This window comes from Grammomys surdaster, unplaced genomic scaffold, assembly GCF_004785775.1.
Source record: "Grammomys surdaster isolate TR1022 unplaced genomic scaffold, NIH_TR_1.0 126398, whole genome shotgun sequence".
Taxonomy (NCBI): domain Eukaryota; kingdom Metazoa; phylum Chordata; class Mammalia; order Rodentia; family Muridae; genus Grammomys; species Grammomys surdaster.
Window position 1 is genome coordinate 3,940,366 of NW_021621192.1, and position 24,195 is coordinate 3,964,560.

General features: G+C 40.2%; 1 protein-coding gene across 1 annotated transcript in view; it reads right to left on the bottom strand.

Moving 5' to 3' along the window:
• Impg2 (interphotoreceptor matrix proteoglycan 2) overlaps positions 1-19,899 on the bottom strand; it is a 59,420-nt gene extending 39,521 nt beyond the window's left edge. Inside the window, exons 1-7 of the mRNA XM_028760302.1 lie at positions 19,815-19,899; positions 19,129-19,356; positions 12,637-12,803; positions 9,595-9,626; positions 9,478-9,501; positions 6,496-6,545; positions 5,235-5,302 (exon numbers count right to left, since the gene is read on the bottom strand). Coding sequence (XP_028616135.1) covers positions 5,235-5,302; positions 6,496-6,545; positions 9,478-9,501; positions 9,595-9,626; positions 12,637-12,803; positions 19,129-19,356; positions 19,815-19,899 — 654 coding nt within the window. The remainder of the gene's footprint in view (positions 1-5,234; positions 5,303-6,495; positions 6,546-9,477; positions 9,502-9,594; positions 9,627-12,636; positions 12,804-19,128; positions 19,357-19,814) is intronic.
• Positions 19,900-24,195: the final 4,296 nt, after the last annotated feature.

The following is a 24,195-nucleotide window of genomic DNA, read 5'->3' on the forward strand; positions in this document are numbered from 1 at the left end:
CTACATATACATGCCACACACACTCACACACACATATATACACACTACACACATACACACTCACATACAAATACACATACTCACACACACATACACACACTCACACTGACACACACACCACATACACACTACATATACACCACACACACAAATACACATACACTCACACACAGTTGGAGCCATTGGAGGATGACTAAGAGTTCAAGATCAGCCTGAGCTACATAGTGAGTTCCAAGACTGTATGATCTATAGTATGAAAGCCCAAGATGCTGTTGAAAAATATTAAAAAAAAAAGAAAGAAAGAAATATTCCAGGTCTTCCAGCAGCCAAATCTGACATAACTTGGACAACAAAATTAATATTAGGTTATAATCCAAATAACAAAATGTTAAATCCACTCATCTGAATAAAAGACTGAATAAATGAGAGTGTAATAATAGTTTCTTTCCGTTTACCTAATAAATCTAGAAGGAATGAGGGAATTCTTCCATTACTGCTAGAACACTACAGTAATGGTTGCTGTGTGCATCACATGTAAATGAGCACACTTAAGCCAAGTGCCTCCATTGTACGTACAGAAACGTGGGAAGGATGCAGGAGCAGCCTGAAGGTGCTGAGAGGGCCAACAGGAGAATTGAGAATAGAACATCAGTGCCTTTCCTTTTCATTGTATCATCTTAGGGCTCATATAACAGAAACCTGTGACGTTTCAGAATAGGAAATAAGCCTGAAGACTACCCCTTCCCTGTTCCTTCTGCAGCTGGAATTGTCTCTCCAATATCACTGACAAAAGGCTGCCCACCTCAGCTGAAAGAGCTGTCATAAGAAACAGACGTGCTCTTCAGAGCAGGCCCCTATGCTTCCAAAAAGCCATCACAGGTGGGAAATCTATCATAAAACCCAAACTGCTCTCCTGTTCCATTTTTGATAAAAAGCCATGTGCTCTGGATCACAAGTAAACCACAGCCATAGGAACTTTTCACAGATTCCAGGAAGCTACCAAGTTTCCTAACTTTTTGTTGGTTCCTCTCCTCCTGACACTTCCAATGACACTTCCAATTTTTACCTTATAGAGTGATTCCCATATATGAGTTCTAGTTAAGATATGATAGGACTATTGCCTACTTAAAGTAGGTTCTATTTTTTTATAAATGCAATCTAATATTAAATTACTATTTTTTAAATTGGGTATTTTTTTCCAGTAAGAACATTATGCTGCTCAGCAATAATAATTCTTCTATCAACAAAAACTGTTACTTATGTGGAATTTTATACACGGCTGCCTTTATGTTCATTACACTTCATCATAGGGTTCAAGAGATGGATCAGCAGTTAAGAGCATTTGCTGCTCTTGCAGAGAGTGAGGCTGGCTCCCAGCACCCATGGTGAGCAGCTCACAACCATTTCTAAGTCCATTCATAGCAAACCATTGACGCTCCTGGAGACCCATGCCCTGCTGGCTCTGTTCCAGGGGCGTGAACCATGTCACTCCATCCCTGCCATGGACAAGCAGGACTGAGCAAGTTATAATGTCCACACTAAGAAACAAGAATGCAAAGTGACCAAACCTCACTTTTTGGAAGAATGTCTTCATAGTTTACTTCTTAATAAATAAGTCATGATACAGTGCATCCTTAATTTTTTTAAGTTCAGAATTTACAAAAAAAAAAGTTGGGTGCATATGTGTGTGTGTGGTGTGCTTGTGTGTGTGTGTGCAGTGTGCTTGTGTGTGTGCACTTGCATGTGTGGGGTTCATTTGTGTGTATCAAGGTGTCTATGTACATGTGGAGGGAGCCCAGAGCTTGAGGACAAGTGTCTTCCTCCGCTGCTTTCCACTTTTCTTACTGAAGCAGGTTTTTTGACTAAAGCCAGAATTCATGGATCTAGCTCCTCTAGCTCATCGCCTTGTGCTTAGGAGCCAGCTCCTAAGATTCAGGTAGGCTGCCTAGTTGCCTGGTTTGTTTTTTTGTTTGTTTGTTTGTTTGTTTGTTTGGTTGGTTGGTTGGTTGGTTGGTTGGTTGGTTAGTTTTTCGAGACAGGGTTTCTCTGTATAGCCCTGGCTGTCCTGGAACTCACTCTGTAGACCAGGCTAGCCTCGAACTCTCGAACTCAGAAATCCACCTGCCTCTGCCTCCCAAGTGCTAGGATTAAAGGCGTGCGCCACCACCGCCCGGCGCTGCCTGGTTTTCTGTGATACATGGAGGTTATGGTTCCTGCCTGACTTTCTATGGGGGTGATAAATGCAGGCTGCCATGCTTGCATAGCTTTCTTTGTGGGTCATAGTGAGAGACCAGACAAACTTTATCTAGGGTTCAAGCTCCATCTTAGAGAACCTGACCTAAGGTTGAACTCAAGTTAACCAACAAGACTGCACCTAGCACTGGGCTTCAGATCACTCCCTAACAACCACCAATCAGGAGGAAAGCAGAGGTTACAGTTGTACCTAAAGATATTTACTTATGAAAGTTTATGGTTTGACTCCAAGCACCAGCCAGTCATTTTAAAGGACAACAAATTCCATAATAGCATTCCCCAATCGGATGTGCCAAGATGGAACCCGCCCCCCCTCCACTGGCTTGTTTGCTTGCCTCTATAAATGCTTGCTTGAAACTGGGCTCAGGGCTTCAGCCTCTCATCCTGCTGCATCAGTGACAATAGTGTGGGCCAGGCTCCAGCTTGTGTAAAGACCCTAGTGCAAATGCATGGGAATCAGTTCCTTGGTGGTCTTTGGGGTTCTCAGAACAGGCACAATAGAGACAGGCTTGCAAAGATTAGAGTGAGTGATACAGATGGGTGTCCATGACTGCCATGCCTGCCTGGCTAGAGATGAGACTGATACAGGTGGGCAGCCATCTTGCCTGGCTTTCTGTGTGGGTGCTATGATTTGAGCCTCATTTCTTGCCTCTATACTTCTAGTGTTCCATCTACTGTGCCACCTCCCAGCCCATAATTTAACATAACTTTTCATACAATGCTTCCACCTGCCTGGACAGAGTATAATTCTGTACTTCCCTTGTAATTTTTTATAGTGGGCCCTCTTCTGTGGAATCTACTGCCAAGTAGTCAAGTTCCTGCTAGTAATCGTGTGCTTAAAAAGTGGGATTGCTCTTTTAATTCTAAACATCATGGAATCCATTTCCTTCTTCTGGAAAGAAGTTGATGCCCAGTCTACTGAGTTAGAAAGTCATGGGTTTATCAGCATAAGAAGTTTCTAAGTGGAAAAAGGACAGCAAATGGAAAAAGGACAGCATTTTCAACAAATGGTGCTGGTTCAACTGGAGGACAACATGTAGAAGAATGAAAATTGATCCATTCTTATCTCCTTGTACAAAGCTCAAGTCTAAGTGGATAAAGGACCTCCACATAAAACCAGATACACTGAAACTAATAGAAGAGAAGGTGGGGAAGACCCTCGAATACTTGGGCACAGGGGAAAAGTTCCTGAACAGAACACCAATGGCACATGCTCTAAGATCAAGAATTGACTAATGGGACTTCATAAAATTGCAAAGTTTCTGTAAGGCAAAGGACACTGTCAATAGGACAAAACGACAACCAACAAATTGGGAAAAGATCTTTACCAATCCTACATCTGATAGAGGGCTAATATCCAATATATACAAAGAACTCAAGAAATTAGACTCCAGACAACCAAATCACCCTATTAAAAAATGGGGTATAGAGCTTAACAAAGAATTTTCAACGGAAGAAACTTGAATGGCCGAGAAGCACCTAAAGAAATGTTCAGTGTCCTTAGTCATCAGGGAAATACAAATCAAAACAACCCTGAGATTCCATCTCACACCAGTCAGAATGGCTAAGATTAAAAACTCAGGTGATAGTAGATGCTGGCGAGGGTGTGGAGAAAGAAGAACACTCCTCCATTGTTGGTGGGACTGCAAGATGGTGCAACCACTTGGAAATCAGTCTGGTGGTTCCTCAGAAAATTGGACATAGCATTACCTGAGGATCCAGCTACACCACTCCTAGGCATATACCCAGAAGATGCCTGAACATATAACAAGGACATATGCTCAACTATGTTCATAGCAGCCTTATTTATAATAGCCAGGAGCTGGAAAGAACCCAGATGTCCTTCAACTGAGGAATGGATTCAAAAAATGTGGTATATTTACACAATGGAGTATTACTCAGCTATTAAAAACAATGAATTCAAGAGTTTCCTAGGTAAATGGATGGAACTAGAAATCATCATCCTGAATGAAGTAAGCCAATCACAAAAGAACACACATGGTATTCACTCACTGATTATCGGATATTAGCCCAGAACCTTGAAATCCCCAAGATGCAACTCACAGGCCACATGAAGCTTATAAAAAAGGAAGACCAAGTGGGGGTGATTCAGTTCTTCTTAGAAGGAGCAACAAAATACTCAAGGGAGCAAATATGGAGACAAAGAGAGGGACAGAAACTGAAGGAGGGGCCATTTGAAGACCTTTCCACCTGAGTATCCATCCCATGTGCAGTCACCAAAGGTAGATGCTGATGTGGAAGTCAGGAAGTGCATGCTGATAAGAGCCTGATATGGATGTCTCCTCAGAGGCCTTCAAGAGTCTGACATATTCAGAGGCAGATGCTCACAACTCACAACTAGCCATTGAATTGATCATGGGGTTCTCAATGGAGGAGTTAGAGTGAGGACTGAAGGAGCTGAAAGGGTTTGTGGCACCATGAGGAGAGCAACAATACCAACCTACCAGGGTCCTAACCACCAGCCTGGGAGCACTTAGGGAGGGATCCAGGGCTTCAGCTGAATACGTAAGAGTGGAGGGCCCTGCCGGGCATAGGTGGAAGATGAGATCCTTGACCTCATGAAGGCTGGACGCCACAGGGGGTGGGAATTTTGAGGGTGGGGAAGTGGGAGTGGGGGGATAGGTGGGGGTTACATCCACGGAGAAGAAGGAGGAGGGGTAAGGGGATGGGGGGTTCACGGGTGGGTGGGGGATGGGGTAAGGGGACAACATATGAAATGTAAATAAAATATCCAATAAAAAAAAGAAAAAAAAGAAGTTTTTAGAAATCCTCTATGAAAAAATTCACCAATATGACAGATCTATTCAGCTCTTCCAGAGGATATCAGATTTCTGAATGTACTGGATTTAGAATTCGTAGTATTTTCAGAGCAGTGCACCAAGTGCAGTCTAGAAATGGAATGGAATTCTGTTAACTCCCATGATTCGTGTTAGAAAGCAAGAGAACAGAACTGGACTTACACTCTCCTGTGGTGATGCCACACTGCTCTCTGAGGCCACCCCTGGAGAGGAAGTACTGGAGACAGCACCTAAACAGAATAAAAACACACGTGGCATTAGTCCTTGAGTATGCCAGAACTCACGTCAGGACCTAAAGACTTACTTCAAAAGCCATCCTTACAAGTCCTTTGCTTTTTTATTCTGAAGGCTTTTTAAACTATAAACTCAAGAGACATTTGCAGAGGCTTCCTAGAGTCTCAATAACTATGCCTGACTGAACAAGCTGCTTTTCTTTTTTTTTTTTTTTTGAGTGTGCAGGCTCTAATATAGATGCTAGGATACAAAAAGGAAGTTTCTATTCCTAGGGAGATACCAAATAAAGTGAACAGACACTGGAGTGTATAACTATACTAAGCCTGTGCAAAAGTAGCTTGCCCATTATTTAACAAACATTGAAATGAGCCCAGTTCATGCTACTCTATTTTGTATATGCTCAAATTTTCTAACATAAAGAAGTTGATACTTTTCATTAAATATATTAAGGGCCTGGATGTAACCCCTGGTAGGGAACATCCCTAGCATGAAAGATGCCTTTGAATTCAATCTTTAGCAAAAGGAAGGAGGAGAGGATGGAAAAAAAGAAAAGGGTGAGAGAGGAGACAGGAAGATGACGAGTGACTAATTAACATGAAATACAGAACTCGGGGCTGGAAAACAGTTAAGATTACTTCCTGCTCTTCCAGAGGAACATAGTTAGGTTCCTAGCACCCATGACAGACAGCTTGGAACTCCCACTCCAGGGGTTCTGACACTGTCTTTGGTGTGATGCCCTCTTCTGTCCTCCCAAGGCACACACACACACACACACGCAGATGCACACAGGAGGACTTAATCTTAAATTTTTAAAAATTAAAATCTTTTAAAACTTAAAAACCAATGTGGAGCTCAAAGGAACACATTCTCCAGTCCAGTAGATATCAGAGGATCATTATCCTGGGAAAGTCCATGTTGTGAGTAACATAAAGAGACAAATCAAAGGTTCTACCTCAGCTGAAGCATCTGTCTTAAAATAATTCATTTTGTCACACTTGTGTTTTAAGCTATGTTCTAAATTTTAAAGTACTCACAGTATAATATCATAAACAAGTGAAAAATAATTGTCCTGTTTCTTAAACAATATATAGATAGAAAAAGTGACATTTGAAAAATATGAGTTAAAAATTTACACTTGCTTGAAAATCTTCAATAACTAAGAAATAAAAGTGAATAAAAAAAAGTTTACCTGCTAATGTTGAGGTCTCACCAATAGGAACTGGAGATGACAACTCAGGCCTAGAGGAAAAAAAATGCAGCTATTAAAAAATCTAGAAACCTGGACAGATAAGTATTATAAACTTTGGAACGTGGATTCCCAAAGGAACTCCTTAGACCACCAAGTAAAGGTTCCTGGGCCAACATGCCAAGTTGTAAAGTCAAAAAAATCATAACTTCTTTTTTTTTTATAATTTCTTTATTTTTTTCAAATCGTAATTTTTACTTATTCACACAGGGATTATAAACACAAAAAGGCAGGACATGGGTGTTCAGGGGGAATACAGATATCTTTCAGAACAGGGTATCAGCTGGGTAAAGGTTCAGGGGACAGGTCACTATGACTCTGCCTATGACTCGCTTGTCCTTATCTAAGTTGGTATTGTCTGCCAAGGCTACCTATTTACAAGGTCTATGACTACTCAGGCTGGTAAACTGTCACAAAAGCTGCCTGTTTACAATAGCTTATAGCCATCTGTTTCAATGTTTTTCCACTGAGACCCAAGACTTGGTATTAGTATACATGTATGACAGGCCTATGGCTGATTTTAGGCCTTCAGTGTGTAATCAGGGATGCCCCTGACATCTCCTCCCTTCTCTAAGTATAGAAGGGCTGTGGCTATTCTAATCTTGTGAAGGCGGGGAAAGAGGCCTGACCTCCAGTATTTGAAGGAGACCTTGTAATGGCTCCTGTCCCCCTGTCGTTGTCCAGTAAAATCATAACTTCATAATTTACTTATTTTGCATTTATCAATGGCTCAACGACATATCCACCCTATATGAAGAACCTTCCTATTTATGGCTCATCACTGCTTTCTTCCTCTTCGCTTCAAATCATTATGTGAGACTACTTTATCTGCCTACTTTACCTCTGTCACCCCTTTAATCCTCTGGAATATATTGTCAGTACAGAAGCATTGAACAGTCCAATATTTAAATTTATTGAAATTAAACAGCTGGGAATCCAGTTCCTTATTCACAGGAGCCATATCCCAGGTATTCTGTGCTCACGTGTGGCTAATGGCTGTCTCAGACTGGACAAGACAATTAAGAGCGTTTGTAACATCACAGAAAGGTCTATTTGTTCATCAACAGAATCATTAAGAATCTAAACTCCAGGCTGAGCACATAGTTCAGTAGAACAGCATATGCCTAGCATGTATATAGGCACAGGCCTTGATACTAATTTCTACAACTAGAGGAAAAGGGAAAAATCAAAATAATGATGAACTCCATGATATTAAGGATTCACCAGACATATCTCTCTCCATCTCCAATGTCTAAGAACTTTAAAAAGACATTTTTGCAGAACTGAGGGTGCAATTCAATATACAGAGTGCTTGTCTAGCATGTATAGAACCCTGGGCTCACTCTCCAGCATGACGTTGGCTAGGTATCATGGTTCCTTTCTGCAATCACAACATTCAGTGTAAGATTTTGTGATTGAAGCTAGACTGGAAGAGTAAGCAGAAGCATGTACTCTACACACCCAGGGTCTGCCAGGTGGATTATCTGTAAGTTCAAGGCCAGCCTAGTCTACAGAGTGAGTTCCAAAACAGCCAAGGCTACACAGAGAAACCTTGTCTCAAAAAAAAAGATAAATAAATAAATAAATAAATGATGTACTACTTTAAAATTAAATATAAAGGGGCTGGAGAGATGGCTCAGTGGTTAAGCACTTACTGTTCTTCCAGGGTCCTGAGTTCAATTCCCAGCACCCATGTGACAGCTCATAACTGTCTGTAACTGATGTCAATGGGACCCAATATCTTCTTCTGATGTGCAGATATACATACAGACCTTTACCTATATACATAAATAAATCTTTTGAAAAATTTAAAATGAGAGAGGGAGAGAGGAAGGAAGAGAGAGAGAGAGAAAGACAGGGAAAGACAGAGAGACAGAGACAGAGAAACACACAGAGAAGGACAGGGAAAGACAGAGAGACAGAGACAGAGAAACACACAGAGAGAGAAGAAACACAGAGAGAGATAGAGATAGAGATAGAGATAGAGATAGAGAGAGAGAGAGAGAGAGAGAGAGAGAGAGAGAGAGAAGCTGAGTAAGGCACGCTGAGTCCAGCACATTGAGGATGTGAAGGAGATAGTTTCTCCAGCTCTCTCATTAGGATCAAAGTTTTACAAATAGAGAACACTGCTAAGGAGTTACTCAAAAAAAAATGTAAAGTAAAAACATATTGAGAAGCAGCAGTGTGTTATCAGGAGGATATTCTATAGTGGATAGGAAGAGATCAAGAGTGTACTAGTCTTGTTTCAAGATCATAAAGTCAAGAAAGTAATCCAAACAGCCACCTACTCAAATCTGTGTCCGTGGCATTGTGAGACATATGAATGACCAAGCCCACAGAGTTCAACTGTCTTCCTGTCCTCTTGTGTCCTATTCAAAAGCTCCTGTGTCTTCACTATGTCATGGAAGTTGGATGTCTGGCTACTGGCTTGTTTAGTTAATTTTTGAATCTACTGATGATGTCTTATGCAATCTCCTACATCTTGGATATACTACTGATATTCTGAGGATGCGTAAAATTCAAACTTTAGTCACTATTCCTCATGTTTTGCAATCTGCTTTATGGTACTACTGATTAGAAGCCAGAAATCATCTTAGCCCTGTGCCTAATGTGTGGCTAAGATGCTTACTGACAGTTTAATCAAGCCTGTACTACTCTTGTTTCAGGATCATAATCATAAAGTTTAAAAAAGCAATCCAAATAATCACCCATCATTTAACAAACTGACTGCCTCTAAGATAAACCTTCTAAGATAAGCCTTTGACCTCAATAACAGTAGATCATTCTCAATAAGGCAGACATCCATTCAATTATCCAGGAGAGGGATGAGTCACCCTTCTGGTAAGGTCAATGAATAAGCACAGTGGCCCTGGTGATGTTCTAGGGACAGAGATGGCCTCAAGGGTACCAGCATTTTGGACTTACCCACAGGTCTGATCCTTGCAGGAGCTGAAAGGAAATAGAAAAGGGACACCAGGGTAAGTGCTGGAAGTCTGCATGGCACATCTATGCTGCTAAATTGAATTTGGAGGAAAGACATACCTGCTCTCAGCTTCCTTTGTGTAAGTCAGTTTCTAGGGAGAGCAGAGACACAATGCCTCAGTTAATAACAGTGATTACACAGCGAATACACTTACTCCACAGGGGTCACCAATGCCCTAACATGTTAGAAGCTATGCCACTATTCTCTAAGGATGAGCAATTAATGAAAGCAGATATTAGCAATGAGAAGTTTGCTCTACAACTGTTCAAGCACAGAAGCATTGTGGGTCTGCTTATGTGTCCTGGTGCTGCTGTGTGCCCTTGTTTTAAAAGACAAAGAGATACACAAAACACTAAAGTGGACTCAGAAGGTCTTACTTCAAGTCCCCATTTCTCCTCCCTAGCTATAAACACAAAGCCTACATCCTTTCTGGTCCAGGGATCAGTTTTCTTGTCTGCTGAATGGACAGAAAATTATCTAAATCACCCTGAGATATCATTAAATAATTTATTGTTAAATAATTTGCTACTCTTTTAATTTTACGGTCTCTCCCAAGATAATCTGACACCTTGATACTTTCAGTTACTAACTCAAAGCTGGTGAATATTTCTATAATTAAATATCCAGTCCACCCTCCTTCATTTCATACCAAATTATTGAACAATTCACATTTCCCACGAGCAGTTTAAATGAATACTTTAAAGGTGTGTTCACTCTTCTCTACTCTCCACAAAAGTGCCATTGTACCCCCTGCCTCTCTTTCACTCATTCTTGCTCTTACTCTCACAATAAATAAATGATAAATAAATGTGAAATTTTAATCCCAAGCTTTTAAGCCAGCTCCTTTGTCTTATCCCCTCATAACCCTGAAATACTTCCCGTCATCCACAGAGCTAAATCCAAGCCTCTTAACACTCGCCCCGTCTCCTGTCCCTCTAGTACACTGGCCCAAACCATTCCCTCCAAACACGGCTCATGTCGCTCCTCCCTCTGCCCTGTACATCCTCTCCTCATCCGAGTCACACTTCACACTTCAGACTCAAGCCAGACAATGCACCACTGGTTTTGTTCTAAATGATCATTAAAGCTTATTTCTTAGACTTTTAAGTTAAAACTAAAGTCCCACTTGTAAAACAACACTTTTTTTTATTGGATGTTTTATTTACATTTCATATGTTATCCCCTTACCCCATCAACCCCCCCCACCCAGGAGGCCCCTATCCCCTCACCCCTCCTCCTGCTTCTCTGCGGATGTAACCCTACCTACCCCCCACTCCCACCTCCCCACCCTCAAATTCCCACCCACTGGGGCATCCAGCCTTCATGAGACCAAGGATCTCTTCTCCCACCTATGCCCAGCAGGGCCCTCCACTCTTAGGTATTCAGCTGAAGCCCTGGGTCCCTCCCTAAGTGCTCCCAGGCTGGTGGTTTAGACCCTGGGAGCTGTGGTTGGTTGGTATTGCTGCTCTCCTCATGGGGCCACAAACCCTCTCAGCTCCAATGGTCTTCTAATGTAACAAGACTCTTAATAACTCCTGTATATATGTCTTGCTTTAATAGTTGATACGTTATCGTGGGCACAATTTTAAATACGTGATCTTTGCTTCACTGAAAGTTTTGAAATCAATAATGACTGGAAATGGAAGCCCCAAACAAAGGAGGAAACATGCTTCATGAGTTTTGTTTTTACAGAGCTGCTGATCAAATAAAGAGCCTTCAACATGTTACTAAGCTTTGTATTGCCGAGCAATATCCACAGCCAAGAATACATTTTGGAAAAAGAGAACTGGTTATGGATTTTAAGATCCATCAATTGATTTTAGGATAGGCAATTTATTGTCTTTATTTTCAAAATAGAGAACGCCTTTATTGTCTTTATTTTCAAAATAGAGAACACCTTGTGAGGTTGCTATTTATTAGATACAAGGTATGGTGAGCACAGATTATATAGTGCTTGTTATCATAGTTGCTAAAATGAAACAGGGAAAAGCATGACAGAGAAAGGCTGAGGCAGTGTCTTGACTTGAACTCAACTGTGACATGCCATGAAAATGAGGCAAGTTCCTGTTAAACACATAAAAAGTCTGCACATCAATGAGGGCTAATCTTGGCTGTCAACTTTGCTATGTCTGGAATTAACTAGGCCACACCTACTGCCTGCAGTCCAAATAAGAGGACATGGAAGAAGGAAGCTCTTGCTTTTTGCCTGTTTGCCCTCGCTCTTGCTGGCAAATTCATCTATCCTGCTGCTGAAGCATTCTTTTACTCCATTTAGAAACTACTTCTCTGAGATTCCAACATAGAGACCAGCTGAGACATCCAGCCCCGTCGTCTAAGAAACTGACATTTCTTAGACTTTCTGATGAAAGATAACCACTTTGGGACTAGCCAGACCACAGTCTCTAAGCTGCTCTAATAAATTCTCTTCTAATATATAGATCCATTCTGGCAGTTCTGTTCCCCTAGAGAACCCTGGCTAATACAGAACACATGTTTTAAAAGCCACATACAGTGGTACACAACTCTAACCCCAGCATTCCTCAGGCAGGATGGCAGACAGAAACAGGAGAATCAGCCAGAAGTTCACATGTTTTGTGCAAAAGCAAAAATTAAGAGACCTTGCTCCAAAAATAAGGTGAAAGGAAAAAATTGACTCCCAATAAGTTGTACTCTACCAGCCACGTGTATGCTGTGGCACACATGTGCGCGCACACACACACACATAGATAAATAAAAACAATTATTAAACTGAAATCACAGTTAAATGTGCTAGATGAATTATATCCTCTAACTTAATTAGAATGTCTGGAATCCATTCTGAATGAATATATAAATGAATTTGGCAAGAATGTTCAACTCACACAGATCCTTATCTTTAAATTTTTGCATGTACATTTACATGTATAAACAAGGCTGACACTTTTTTGGATTAGCAATGTTCATTATCAAAGGCCAGAGCTAGGGATAAAAAACTAAGCTATTCCCCAGGGCAGCTCACTCAGAATCCTAATATCAACTCACCCTCTCCTCCTGTAGCCTTCAGCTGTACACAGTCACGCCTACAACACGGCAACAGTTCCTTCCCTCCCTGTCACACTTACCTTCATGATTAGGTCTCTGTGTTCCACAGACTGACTAAAACGGGCGCCCATTTCAAATACACTTGTGACTCCATCCTCACATAAGTTCATCCAGTAACGGTACTCGTCATGCCCAGGAAGTCGATCCCAAAACGTCCTGAAGGCTTCCCAGATGGCTTCCTGGCACACTGGAAAGTAAAGAGAATGTGTTTAGAAAAAGACGCTCTTTACCTAACATGTTCCCTTGATCACGGAGCAGCTCACTCCCACTCTTCTGAGACACTTTGACCACACTATCCTTTCTGCAGGGTCATGAGAATGGTAATCAGTTAGAAAACACCCTGTTCAAACTTTTCCATTCTGAAAAAGACATTGCACTCCTCAAAACTTCTTTTATATAGGGGAATAACTCACCTCTTAGTGAATTTATTCCCTACTAATTTAAAAAAAATCCATGTTCTTATCTCATGAAAACATAACTTACATTGAATATATTATATTGATCTGTTTTATTGACAGATACTGAAATTGTAAGTTCCTTTGATTTTTTTTTTAACTGAAGTTATAACTTCAAAAGACAACTTCTCAACTTTTCAAAAGATAATCACATTTTTGGACCCAGCAGTAAAATAACTCCTAATGACTTAATGCTATACCCATAGTTCGGCCCTTGTCAGAAGAGCTTCTTCTTGCAATAAATAGTAATTAATACAGAGACCCACAACTGCAACGTGCAGAGAATAAGAAACATCAGAACACCTAAATGGAATGTCTACATCACATTCCTCCTCTCAAGGCATAAGGATCTGTGCAGAAGAGGGGACAGAAGGAACGTAAGAGCCAGGAGAGGTGGATGACTTCATGAAAGCTGTTTTCTAAACACAACAGGACAGATGTACATATAAAAAGACAGACTGTAACAGCACGCTTAAGACCTGAACAAGCACAAGCCAGACAAAACCCCCCAGGGGGGTGGGGGCCACAGGGAGGGGTTGGCACAAACTCTCCTGTCTAGCTGCAGAGCGGTTGGCATTCAGTGGTGGCTGTGAGAGGGACTCAGTTTTCTTCAATAGAGTGATATCTGGTATCTCGACCACATTTCAGAACAGACCTCATGGCCAGGTGTAATGAACTTGGAGGTTTTTTGTTTTGGTTTTTTGACTATTAAGACAGAGAGAATTTGAATTGGGTAAGTAGGAAAACAGGAGAGGATCTGGGAGTAGGTGAAGAGGAGGAATAATATGGTCAAAGTATATTTTATGAAGCTTTCAAAGAATAAATAAAAGCCTTCTCAAGATTAGAATAGCCACAGCCCTTCTATACTTAGAGAATGGAGGAGATGTCAGGGGCAGCCCTGCTTAAACACTGAAGGCCTAAAATCAGCAACAGGCCTGTCATACATGCATGCTAACACAGTCTTGAGTCTCTGTGGAAAAACACTGAAACAGATGGCTATAAGCTATTGTAGACAGGCAGCTTTTGTGGACATTTACTAGCCTGAGTAGTCATAGACCTTGTAAATAGGTAGCCTTGGCAAATAATACCAACTTAGATAAGGACAAGTGAATCATAGGCAGAGTCATAGTGGCCTGTCCCCTGAACCTTCACCCAGCCGATACCCTGTTCTAAAAGATATCTGTATTCCCCCTGAATACCCACGCTCCAGTGTCATCCCCTTTCCCATGTCCTGACTTTTTGTGTTTATAACCCCTGTGTGAATAAGTAAAAATTACGATTTGATTTAAAAAAATAAATTAATCAAAAAAAAAGAAAAGAAAAAAATTGCAATGTATCCCTTCCCAGTCACAAACTTAGTCTGTACATACCAAAGTATGCTATAGCTCACCATCCTCCTTCTCACCTCCAGGGTCTTTGGAGACCTGAGCCACAATACCCAGCTGTTGTTTCTCTAAGTTACTTCTGAAGGGCTTATAACTTTATCCTGATATTTATTTTCTTAAACACATCTTGGATTTTGTTGTACTCTTCCAAATTCTAATGGTGTTATTTCTCCAAATTAGTTCTGGTAATTCAGTTGTGTACAGATTTTCTTGATGATTTTTCTTATGTGCACTAAATTTTAAAAATAAACATCATTGAAGGATTAAAAAAAATTTAAAAGAGCCAGGTAGTGGTGGCTCACACCTTTAATCGCAGCCGTTGGGAGGCAGAGGCAGGTGGATCTCTAGGTTTGCAGTCAGCCTGCTCCAGAGAGTTTCAAGATGGCCAGAGAAACTCTGTCTCAACAAAAAGAAAAGAAAGGAAAAAGAAAGAAAATAAATAAAATGAGAGAATGACATTTTGTAAGAGCCAAGGTGAAATGCGGAAATGCAAATGAATAGGATCTACTCTTTGGCAAGCTTATCAGACATCAAATTTAAAAAGGAGCATTTGGAACTCCGCAAGGCTTTTAAGTTGAAGGCACTTTGTAAACCAGGGAGAGAAAGCTCTCAGTTTGGTTGATGCTCATGCCTGAAAACAGGAGATAATGTCATTCATTTTTATACAGAAAAAGAAAACAAATTCAGTTCAGTTGCACTCTGTGACAATTACAACTACATAAGAACTTGCACAAAAGTGTTTGAAATGGTTTTATTTATACTTGCCAAAGTCTGGAGGTAATAAAGATGACCTTCAATAAATAAATGGAAAATGAACGATGATAAATCCACACATTGGGATAGTATTCAATTATTATCTCAAAATGAGCTTTCAAAGCATTAAAATTGTGCACTTCCAACTTACAAGCATATTGCCGAATCAACGAAACCAATATGTATGATGCTGGTACAAATCTGGAAAAAAAAATGTATGGGGATTCCAAAATGATGTTTGTCAGGGGTTGGGAAGGAGGAGGATGAATAGGTTGTTCTAAATAATGTTGTAGTTGTTGGTAAGCATCATTATACATTCACCAAAGCCCACTGCACAATGAATGCGCACCATGGGGAACTCCAGTGCAAACCGTGAGTTTGTTAATAATACACCAATGTTGGCATATCAATTGAAGCAAATGTACTGTATTAATATAAGGTGGCAATGCTATGGAGTTTAGGGAGCTTTGTGCTAACCTTATGGACATCCTGCTCAATTTTTCTCTGAACCTGAAAGTACTCTAAAAATAAATTCTATTGATTTTAGAAACACATTAAAATCTATACATAAAAATTATATTCTGGAAGCTGGAAACAGCGCAGCAGTTAAGAGCACTGGCTGCACTTACAGAGAAATGTAATTCAGTTCCCAGCACCCACGTGGTTCCCATAGTTCCGGGGGACTCGATGCCTTCTTCTGATTTTCAACAGTAGTAGGCACACATGTCTTTGTGCATAAAGGCATAAAAACACTAATACATAGAGAATGAAAAGAAAGAAACATTTTCTAAAAAGATCACTTGCTCCTCTTGCAGAAGATCTGAGTAGTATTCCCAGAACCCACATCTGGCAGCTCACAACACCTGAAACTCCAGCTCTCTAGCATAAAACACCCTCTTCTGCCCACTGCATGGGCCCACATGCACGACATACACACACAAACATATAAATTTTTAAAACTTTAAATGATATTTGTAAAACTTTGCTGAAAATAAAAACTAATTAACTGTACCTGCCAACCATCACAAGAAAGATTGCTAAGCATGATATATCTTTTGGTTTTGCATCACTGGGAGCACAGTTCCCTTAAGGGAGGAAAGATTGACACTGGCTCAAGATTTCAGAAACTTTCATCACATCATGGATGGAAGCATGGCAGTATGAACATAGACATCAAAGTCTTATGCTCAATGCCTGTGCAGATTTGTTCAAAATAACTTAAAAATGAAGACAATCCAAGTACTCACTGTTATAAAATGAAGGGTGGGAAATGGTCATGTAATTAAATCAAAAGATTTGTTCTTTTTAAGTTAACATCTTATGTCTATTTAATCTATGTAATGCAATACCCAGAATTTTGTGTCTAGCATCAGAAACCATAAAACTACACAAATCCACTCTCAATTCAAATGGGCCAAAGTCACTTCAAAGACAATTGTTTACAGCCTCTGGGAATGGTCCTGGAACCACACAACAAATGAAGACACACTCGCTGCAGAAAAATCTAAGAAAAATTGATGAGGGGACTGAGTCAGCTGCTGTGGACAACAAAAAAAGGAAACAGCATCCATCTCATCTAATGAAAGTTCTTTCACCTACAGGCAAGAGGTTGTGTACGAAAGTCCTATAAAAGCCACTTTAAGACAATCTGAACTGATAAGCAATTACAACTAGGCTTCAGAATACAAGATACATATATACGAAATCAGTTGTATGTCTGTCTATGTGCTGAACATAGAACAACTAAAACTATACATAAAACAATCCCATTCACCAAAAAACCAAAAGTATAAAAAAATAAAATAAATAGGAATAAATCTAACAAAACAAGTGTTCTGGCATGGTCTCTATTGCTGTGGTAAACACCATGACCAAAAGCAACTTGGTCATGTGTGTCTATCACATAGCAACTGTCTCTATCACAACTCATCACTGAGGGATGTCAGGGCAGGAAAAAAGGCAGGCAACATTAAAGAATGATGCCTTCCAGCTTGTTTGCTTTCACGATTTAGCTTGTTTTCTTTTCTTTTTTTTTTATTTATTTATTTATTATATATGAATACACTGTAGCTAGCTGTCTTCAGACACACCAGAAGGCATCGAATCTCATTACGGATGGTTGTACGCCACCATGTGGTTGCTGGGATTTGAACTCAGGACCTCTGAAAGAGCAGTCAGTGCTCTTAACCACTGAGCCATCTCTCCAGCCCTTAGCTTGTTTTCTTACACAACTCACAACCACCTGCCTAGGAATGACATCGTCCACAGTGGCAAGAATCTGACTTGGGCCAAAGACAAGGAAATGGGCTGCTTGACAGGAATATGACGTTGGCCAAGGACAAGGAAGTAGGCTTCAGGCAGGAATCTAAATCTTAGGCTAGAACGAAGAAGTAATTTCAGGCAGGAATCTAAATATTAGGCTAGAACAAAATGTAGACTTCAGATATGAAAATGACTTTGGGCTAGGACAGGGAAGTAGGCTCAGATATTTTGGTCATCCTGATAAGTCCTTAGAAACAGTGATCATGGGAGTGATCCACTGGACTTCTTTTATTGCCTTGCTTGTTCTTTGACTATTTGCATCTATTGTATTGCTAGCTCCTCAACCTAGAACTGACCTTAATACTTGCATGTAATTAAAATGGTACAAAAGGAAAAAGGAGAAGGAGATATGGGATAGGGGCTTTCTGAGGAGGGGGAAATGGGGAAGGGTATGGCATCTGAAATGTAAATAAATAAAATATTGAATAAAAAATGCAAAAAAAAAGAACAAAGCAACACAAAGTAGAAGCGTATTCCTTAATGGTTGGCCCATTCCCCTTGCCAGTGGAATGGACAACTGAGGCAAGGGAACATTCTGAGCCATTTAAAGTTAAAATCCAAGCAGTGCACATCATCTCATTAGATTGCCCACTGTCACTGTCCACCACTGGTAAGTTCTTGATGTCCTCAATCACTTTGTAATTTCACTTCCAACCTAAAGTCCTACATAAAAATTCTACATCTGTAGAATTAAAAGTAAAAGAAGAACCTATTCCTATGTACTATTTGATAGTCCTCAAATATAATCAAGGCTGTAACATCCTTAAAAGAGCTACTAACACACCATGCCATGTTACAGAAATGTAAAACATTACATATATAAAGTACGGTTTTGTCTGATATTGAGTTCTTCTTCTAAAATCTTTAGTGTAGAAGACAATGGCAAGGAACAGAACATGCAAATAGGACAGTCCCCATTAGTTCATCATCAGTCTCTACACTGAGATTACTAATATCACGTGCAAAGTGCAGCACTTTTTATTGGCTGTTGAACATACAAAAGGCAACATGTCAAAAACCTACAAATGTCTAAAGTATATATACAATATTCAATTAGGTAATGTAAGAGACATAGTGTACAATTACATAGCAGAAGATAGGAACCCAAGGATAAAATTGCTTAATCAAAAATAAGACAAAAGTCAAATGAGGTCCCTGAAAGAAGGGTCATAACTTTTAACATTAAAAATTCTGTGTAGTAATAAGACAGCCATCTGCATGAATCTGTGGAATGTCCAAAATACACAATAAAGAAAGTCATTATGTTTTCATCTATAAAATAAGCAGGAAAGCACGTGAGTCTCTGTTTGTAAATATGTGTTGTGGGTATAGGTAAGCAAATTAGCATAATGAAAAATAAAAATTATACTTAATATAACTAGCCACAAAATAGTGTTTTCAAGTACTTCAAAAACATCAAAATATTTTCTCTTACAATAATGTATACTTTTCTCTCAATCTATATTAATATGACTAGGCCCTTTTCTCACTCTTATTTGGTTCATTTCTATCTAAATTATCACATTTTTAATATAAAAGTACACACAAGTGTGATGGTTTGAGTATCATAACCTCAAAGCTTTGGACGCCTGTTTACCTCGGGCTTTAAAATACTTCACATGGTTTGCCACAGCCTCTGCAACAGTTTCACTGGAGCAAATTTTTACTCCATTTGGGAACAGGATAGATCTCCGCCTTCTAAGCAGCCACCTCCTCCCAGTCTCTGTGGCATCCAAAATCTGCCTCTTCCTGGTAGGCAAGGAAAGGTCTGTTGACATCTCAGGTGAGAGGACAGAGACTGCATACACGGGTTCTTGAATCTCTGCTGCAGAAAAGATGCTCTGTTAGTACAGAAAACAGACTGGGAGCAAAGCCAGGGTGTTCAGGGAAATGGAGACGCCATAAGTGACAGCACATAGAGAAAAGCTCTTGTTGATACCACACTGAAAATGTAAAGACAATGCTCAAAACTCATGCGTGCATGCATGTCGAAGGAAGACGTATTCAAGCTTTTTCCAATTTGGCTAGTAATCCTTCAATTCAAGGTTGTTTTTAAAATCAAAAAGACACCAAATTTCAACACAAGGATGTAAGGTTTGAACCAGAAATCATTAATGAGGAAGGGAAACCCAAATCACAGGAGTTATTCTAAGGCTGCTCAATAAAGCCATCATGAAGGTTAATAGTCATATTGTCTAACAGCAACCATAACAAAAATTGCTATTTTAAGACTATACTAAAGGTCCCTGGAAATCTTAGAACAAGCATTAGTTTTTCAATTACCTGAGACAGATACAAGGTTTCCTCCTGTCAGGAAAAGTATCAAAATGCCCAGAGAAATCCTCCTCAAAGGGAGAAACATAATCATTTGGCCCAAAACCAAAGAAACGGGATGACAAAATCCTTTAAGGGAGCATCTGGAGTCTTTAAATTTTCACTAACAAACTTTTCCCCAAAAAAGTCCTTGCAGAAAAAAGTTTATGTCTGGGAGTGGGCAGCCACTCTAAAACCATTGTCAATTAGAGTAAAAAAAAAAAGGGCGTCCTTTCAGAGTAGCTCTGCCTTCTTTTCTGACTTAATAGGGACACTATGGAAGCAGGGAGGTAAGCTAATTAGAGCAGACGGGCAGAGAGAATTCGATTCTAATCTAGCTAGCTAAGCTCCTTACAAACCCTGGCCCCTCTTTAACAAGCAGTTCATTTACAAGCAGTATGCATCACAGGTGATTTTCCTCCAGATGCTCTAACTCAGTGGGTCAAACTTGTTCTCTGCCTTTTCCTAGGTCTAAGATGCAGAAGCCTAAAGTGCTGGGTTCCCTGCATAGAAGAAAATCCTTCCTTTTTAACCACTTAATCCTCCTTCTGAGCGCAGTGAAGGAATAATAAAGCAAGCCTTTGGTGGCCCTGTTGTGAGAATTACAACAGATCAACTCACTTCATCCACACAGCATGGCTTCAAATACTACCTGACAAATATTAAGCATATAATATAAATCATGCTTTATAAAAACAACTGTGCTCCCAAGTTTTCTATATAATTTGGAGATTATGCCATCTGAGATGGTAGTGACATTCCAGTGAAAGAATTCACCAAGACAGAAAAATGGCCAATTTGTTTTAGAACCACTATGGAAAAGCCACTGAAGATAGAAAAGAGAAAGTATCTACCAAGAAACACTCCAGGGGCTGTTTTGATGGCGTTCTGTGTACAGTGGGATAGTGTTTAACGTCATGGTGCCCTAGATTGTAGTCAAGTCCATTACAGTTAACTCCTGACTGAACAGTTCTTCTTAGTGGCCTTGCTCTGAGCCTCTCCTGCCCTAAAGAAATAGCAGTATATTCTTGGGATAAAATAGTTCAGTATAGCCTAGAATGGCATTCACAGGGTATTTGTCTATATGAACATGAGGAACTCTTTATCTAAAAGTGGTGTCCAAAACCAAATGCAGTCAGATAAAATTCTATACTGGTAAACATTCTCATCCACCTAACCAAGTAGAAAATAGCAAAGTTAGCCCCAAAAAGAAAAACAACAACAACAAAATCCAATGGGTACCAGAAAATACTATCAAATAATTTATAATTTTGTTTTCTATATTATGGTGAATCTTTTTAATTTCTTAAGATCTACAGCATATATTCTGTGGGACTGTGTAAGGGTATCCTGGGTCATGGTTGAGCAGGTGCTTAGAACCCCGAGATTCTCCGTGGAATTCTGCGTGAGAACCGGCAGGAGTTCGGTCCCTCCCATCATCTAGGATCCTGAAAAGCAGTCATGATCTCCATAGAGTCACATAGGCCAGGCTATAGGCCTCAGGCCCTAGGGATTTACATACTAATGAAGGCCAGAGGGCAGAGCAAATTAAACATTCCTCCCCCCAGATCCTCCCCCAATCCTCCCCCTTTCTCCCTCCCTATATAACTCGGGACTGCCCTGAGTTTTGGGGGAGGTACGCCTAGATCCATCTATTATCTGCCATGACAATAAACCCTTTTGGAACCAAGGACTTCCTCGTGTTACTGGGGCCGCTGGAACCATAGGATCTTCTTCCCTGATGTGGGACCCGCCACAGCGGCGGAAGCCTCTCCGGGGCTTGGGCCGCTGTGGCGGCCTTCTTAAATTTTCCCCACAATATTTCTTAGAATTCTTAACTAATTTTGTTGTTGTCAATGTTTTTATGGTGTAGGAAGAGCTTATCAGTTATATTCATGACAGCCTCAAATAAACATTTGCAGCCCTTCTAAAAGCTGTCTGTGCATAGTAGTATCTGTAAAATATTAGTAATGTTATAAGAAACTTGAAAGCTTTATCATGAGTCAGAGTGGAAAAATGGAAAAACAATTAGTCTTATATACTTGTTGATGAATGCAAACACTGAGAAACTTTTAATTAACAAATACTGGTGGGATCTATTCTCTTTATTGGCCTACACCAAAGAATGAAAAGCTTCTGAGAATCATGGCAGTCTGGAAACATTGCTGTACTTACACTGAGAAAACCTTTTAAGATGCAAATATTTCCTGTATTTTATGGCCTTGTATGATCAAACATGTGTCTATGAAATAAAAAATGTTAAGCTTTTATACACATTTCTATGAAGGAACAGAAGAATGAATTATTCTGTATGACTATTCTTTGTAACACATAAGTGTTACAAAGGGCATTTTAGAGAAAAGAATAGCAATGTGCAGTGTTATCTGGAGATGAATATTCACCAAAATACTAGCATGGATGGGGAAGAGCCCTTGAGGTCACACCTTTGATGAAGAGGATTAGCAGTGGAGGCTGAGGACCTGCCCCAGTGGATGGCCCCCATATCCATGCTCAAATGGGCAGCACTAGTTATACTAGGGATAACTAGTTATACTAGTTATTAATAAACAACAACATAAAAAGAGGTCACAAAGTTGGTTGAAAGGGTAGGGATACTGGGGTGTTAGAGGGAGATAATTTGTGGATAGATGTGGTCAAATTATATAAATTTTTTAAAAATAATAAACAGAGAGAGGTTCCTACATGATGCCATCATGATTGTGAGGATGGCCATCAAGAATGACTGTGGTAGCTGGTAGTGGAGCCATTGAGATGGAGCTTTCCAAATATCCTTGGGATTACTCAAGGATCATTCCAAGGAAACAACAACTGTTGATTAGGGCGTATGTCAAGGCCCTGGAGATTATTCCACGACTGCTATGTGACAACGCTGGCTTTGATGCCACAAACATCCTCAACAAGCTGCAGGCTCGACATGCACGGGTGGGGCTTGGGGGGTCATGTGGTATGGGGTGGACATCAACAATGAGGACATAGCTGACAACTTCCAGGCATTTGTGTGGGAGCTGGCCATGGTGCCTGCGCATCAACGCTCTGACAGCAGCTTCTGAGGCCACATGCCTTACTGTGTCCGTGGATGAGACTATCAAGAACCCTCGCTTCACTGTGGATGCTCCAGCTCCAGCAGCTGGCCGAGGCAGAGGCCAGGGCTGCTTCCATTGAGAGGCAGTCTCACACCCTTGTAAGGTGACTAGGGGATGAGAAAATGGCTGATTAGTCAACTGTGTTCTCACTGGAGGTTATTTAAATAAAATTTAAGGTTATTTGGTTAAGAAAAAAAATAAGAATAAGAAAGAATAACCTGTAGGGAGAAAGTGGGCAACCCTGTCTAGTAAGTGTTCACAGAACTTTGTTTATTGCCTTGTTTGTTCTTTGACTATTTGTCTTTATTGTCTTGCTTGTTCCTTGACTGTTTGCATCTATTGTATTGTTAGTTCCTCAACCTAGAACTGACCTCAATACTTGCATGTAATTAAAATGGTATAAAAGCAAAAAGGAGGAGGGGGGATGGGATGGGGGGTTGTAGGGAGGGGAAATGGGGAAAGGGGATGGCATCTGAAATGTAAATAAATAAAACATTCAAAAAAAGAAAAGGATTTATTCAAATTGTTAAAAAGAGAGAGAAAGAAAGAAAGAAAGAAAGAAGGAAAGAAAGAAAGAAAGAAAGAAAGAAAGAAAGAAAGAAAGAAAGACAAACATATATAGAAACAAAACCAATTGCAGGCAAAATCCCAACTATGACTTGGATATGACTTTAAAGTGGCATGACCTCCTGATAAGCCCTTAGAAACAGTGATCACGGGAGTGTTCACGTAATTGGATTTAAGGCCTTGCTTTTTCTTGTATTGTAAATAAATAAAATATCCAATAAAAAAATAATAAAGTGGCATGACCTAGTTCCACGTACACCTTGTTGAAGAATACTGTTGTTATCACAGTAACTTTGAGTACACCTTCGTCTGAGTTCTTTTTGAGACTTTGATTTCTCCAGTCCCTGCAAAAGTAGTTTTACAGATGAGATCATTTGGGTAAGCATAGGCCACAGCAGATGGGGGCCTCATATACAAAGAACCTTGTCTTCCTACGCGTGATAGGCAAAGTTTACAAAATTCCACAGGAATACGCCCAGTTAAAAGAGCAGAAGTAGAGATAAGCAGGCCAAATGCCCTACAGCCTGCCTGCCTCCCAGGAGATTCACAGTAACCAGGGACACAGGAAGCCTGCTCTAACCAGAGCACAGGAGGCCGAACCTATCCTGAGACAGCACTGCCTGCCTTCAAAAAGACTAGCTCAAACCCAGGTCACAAAGCTCGACCAGTCTCCAAGGAGG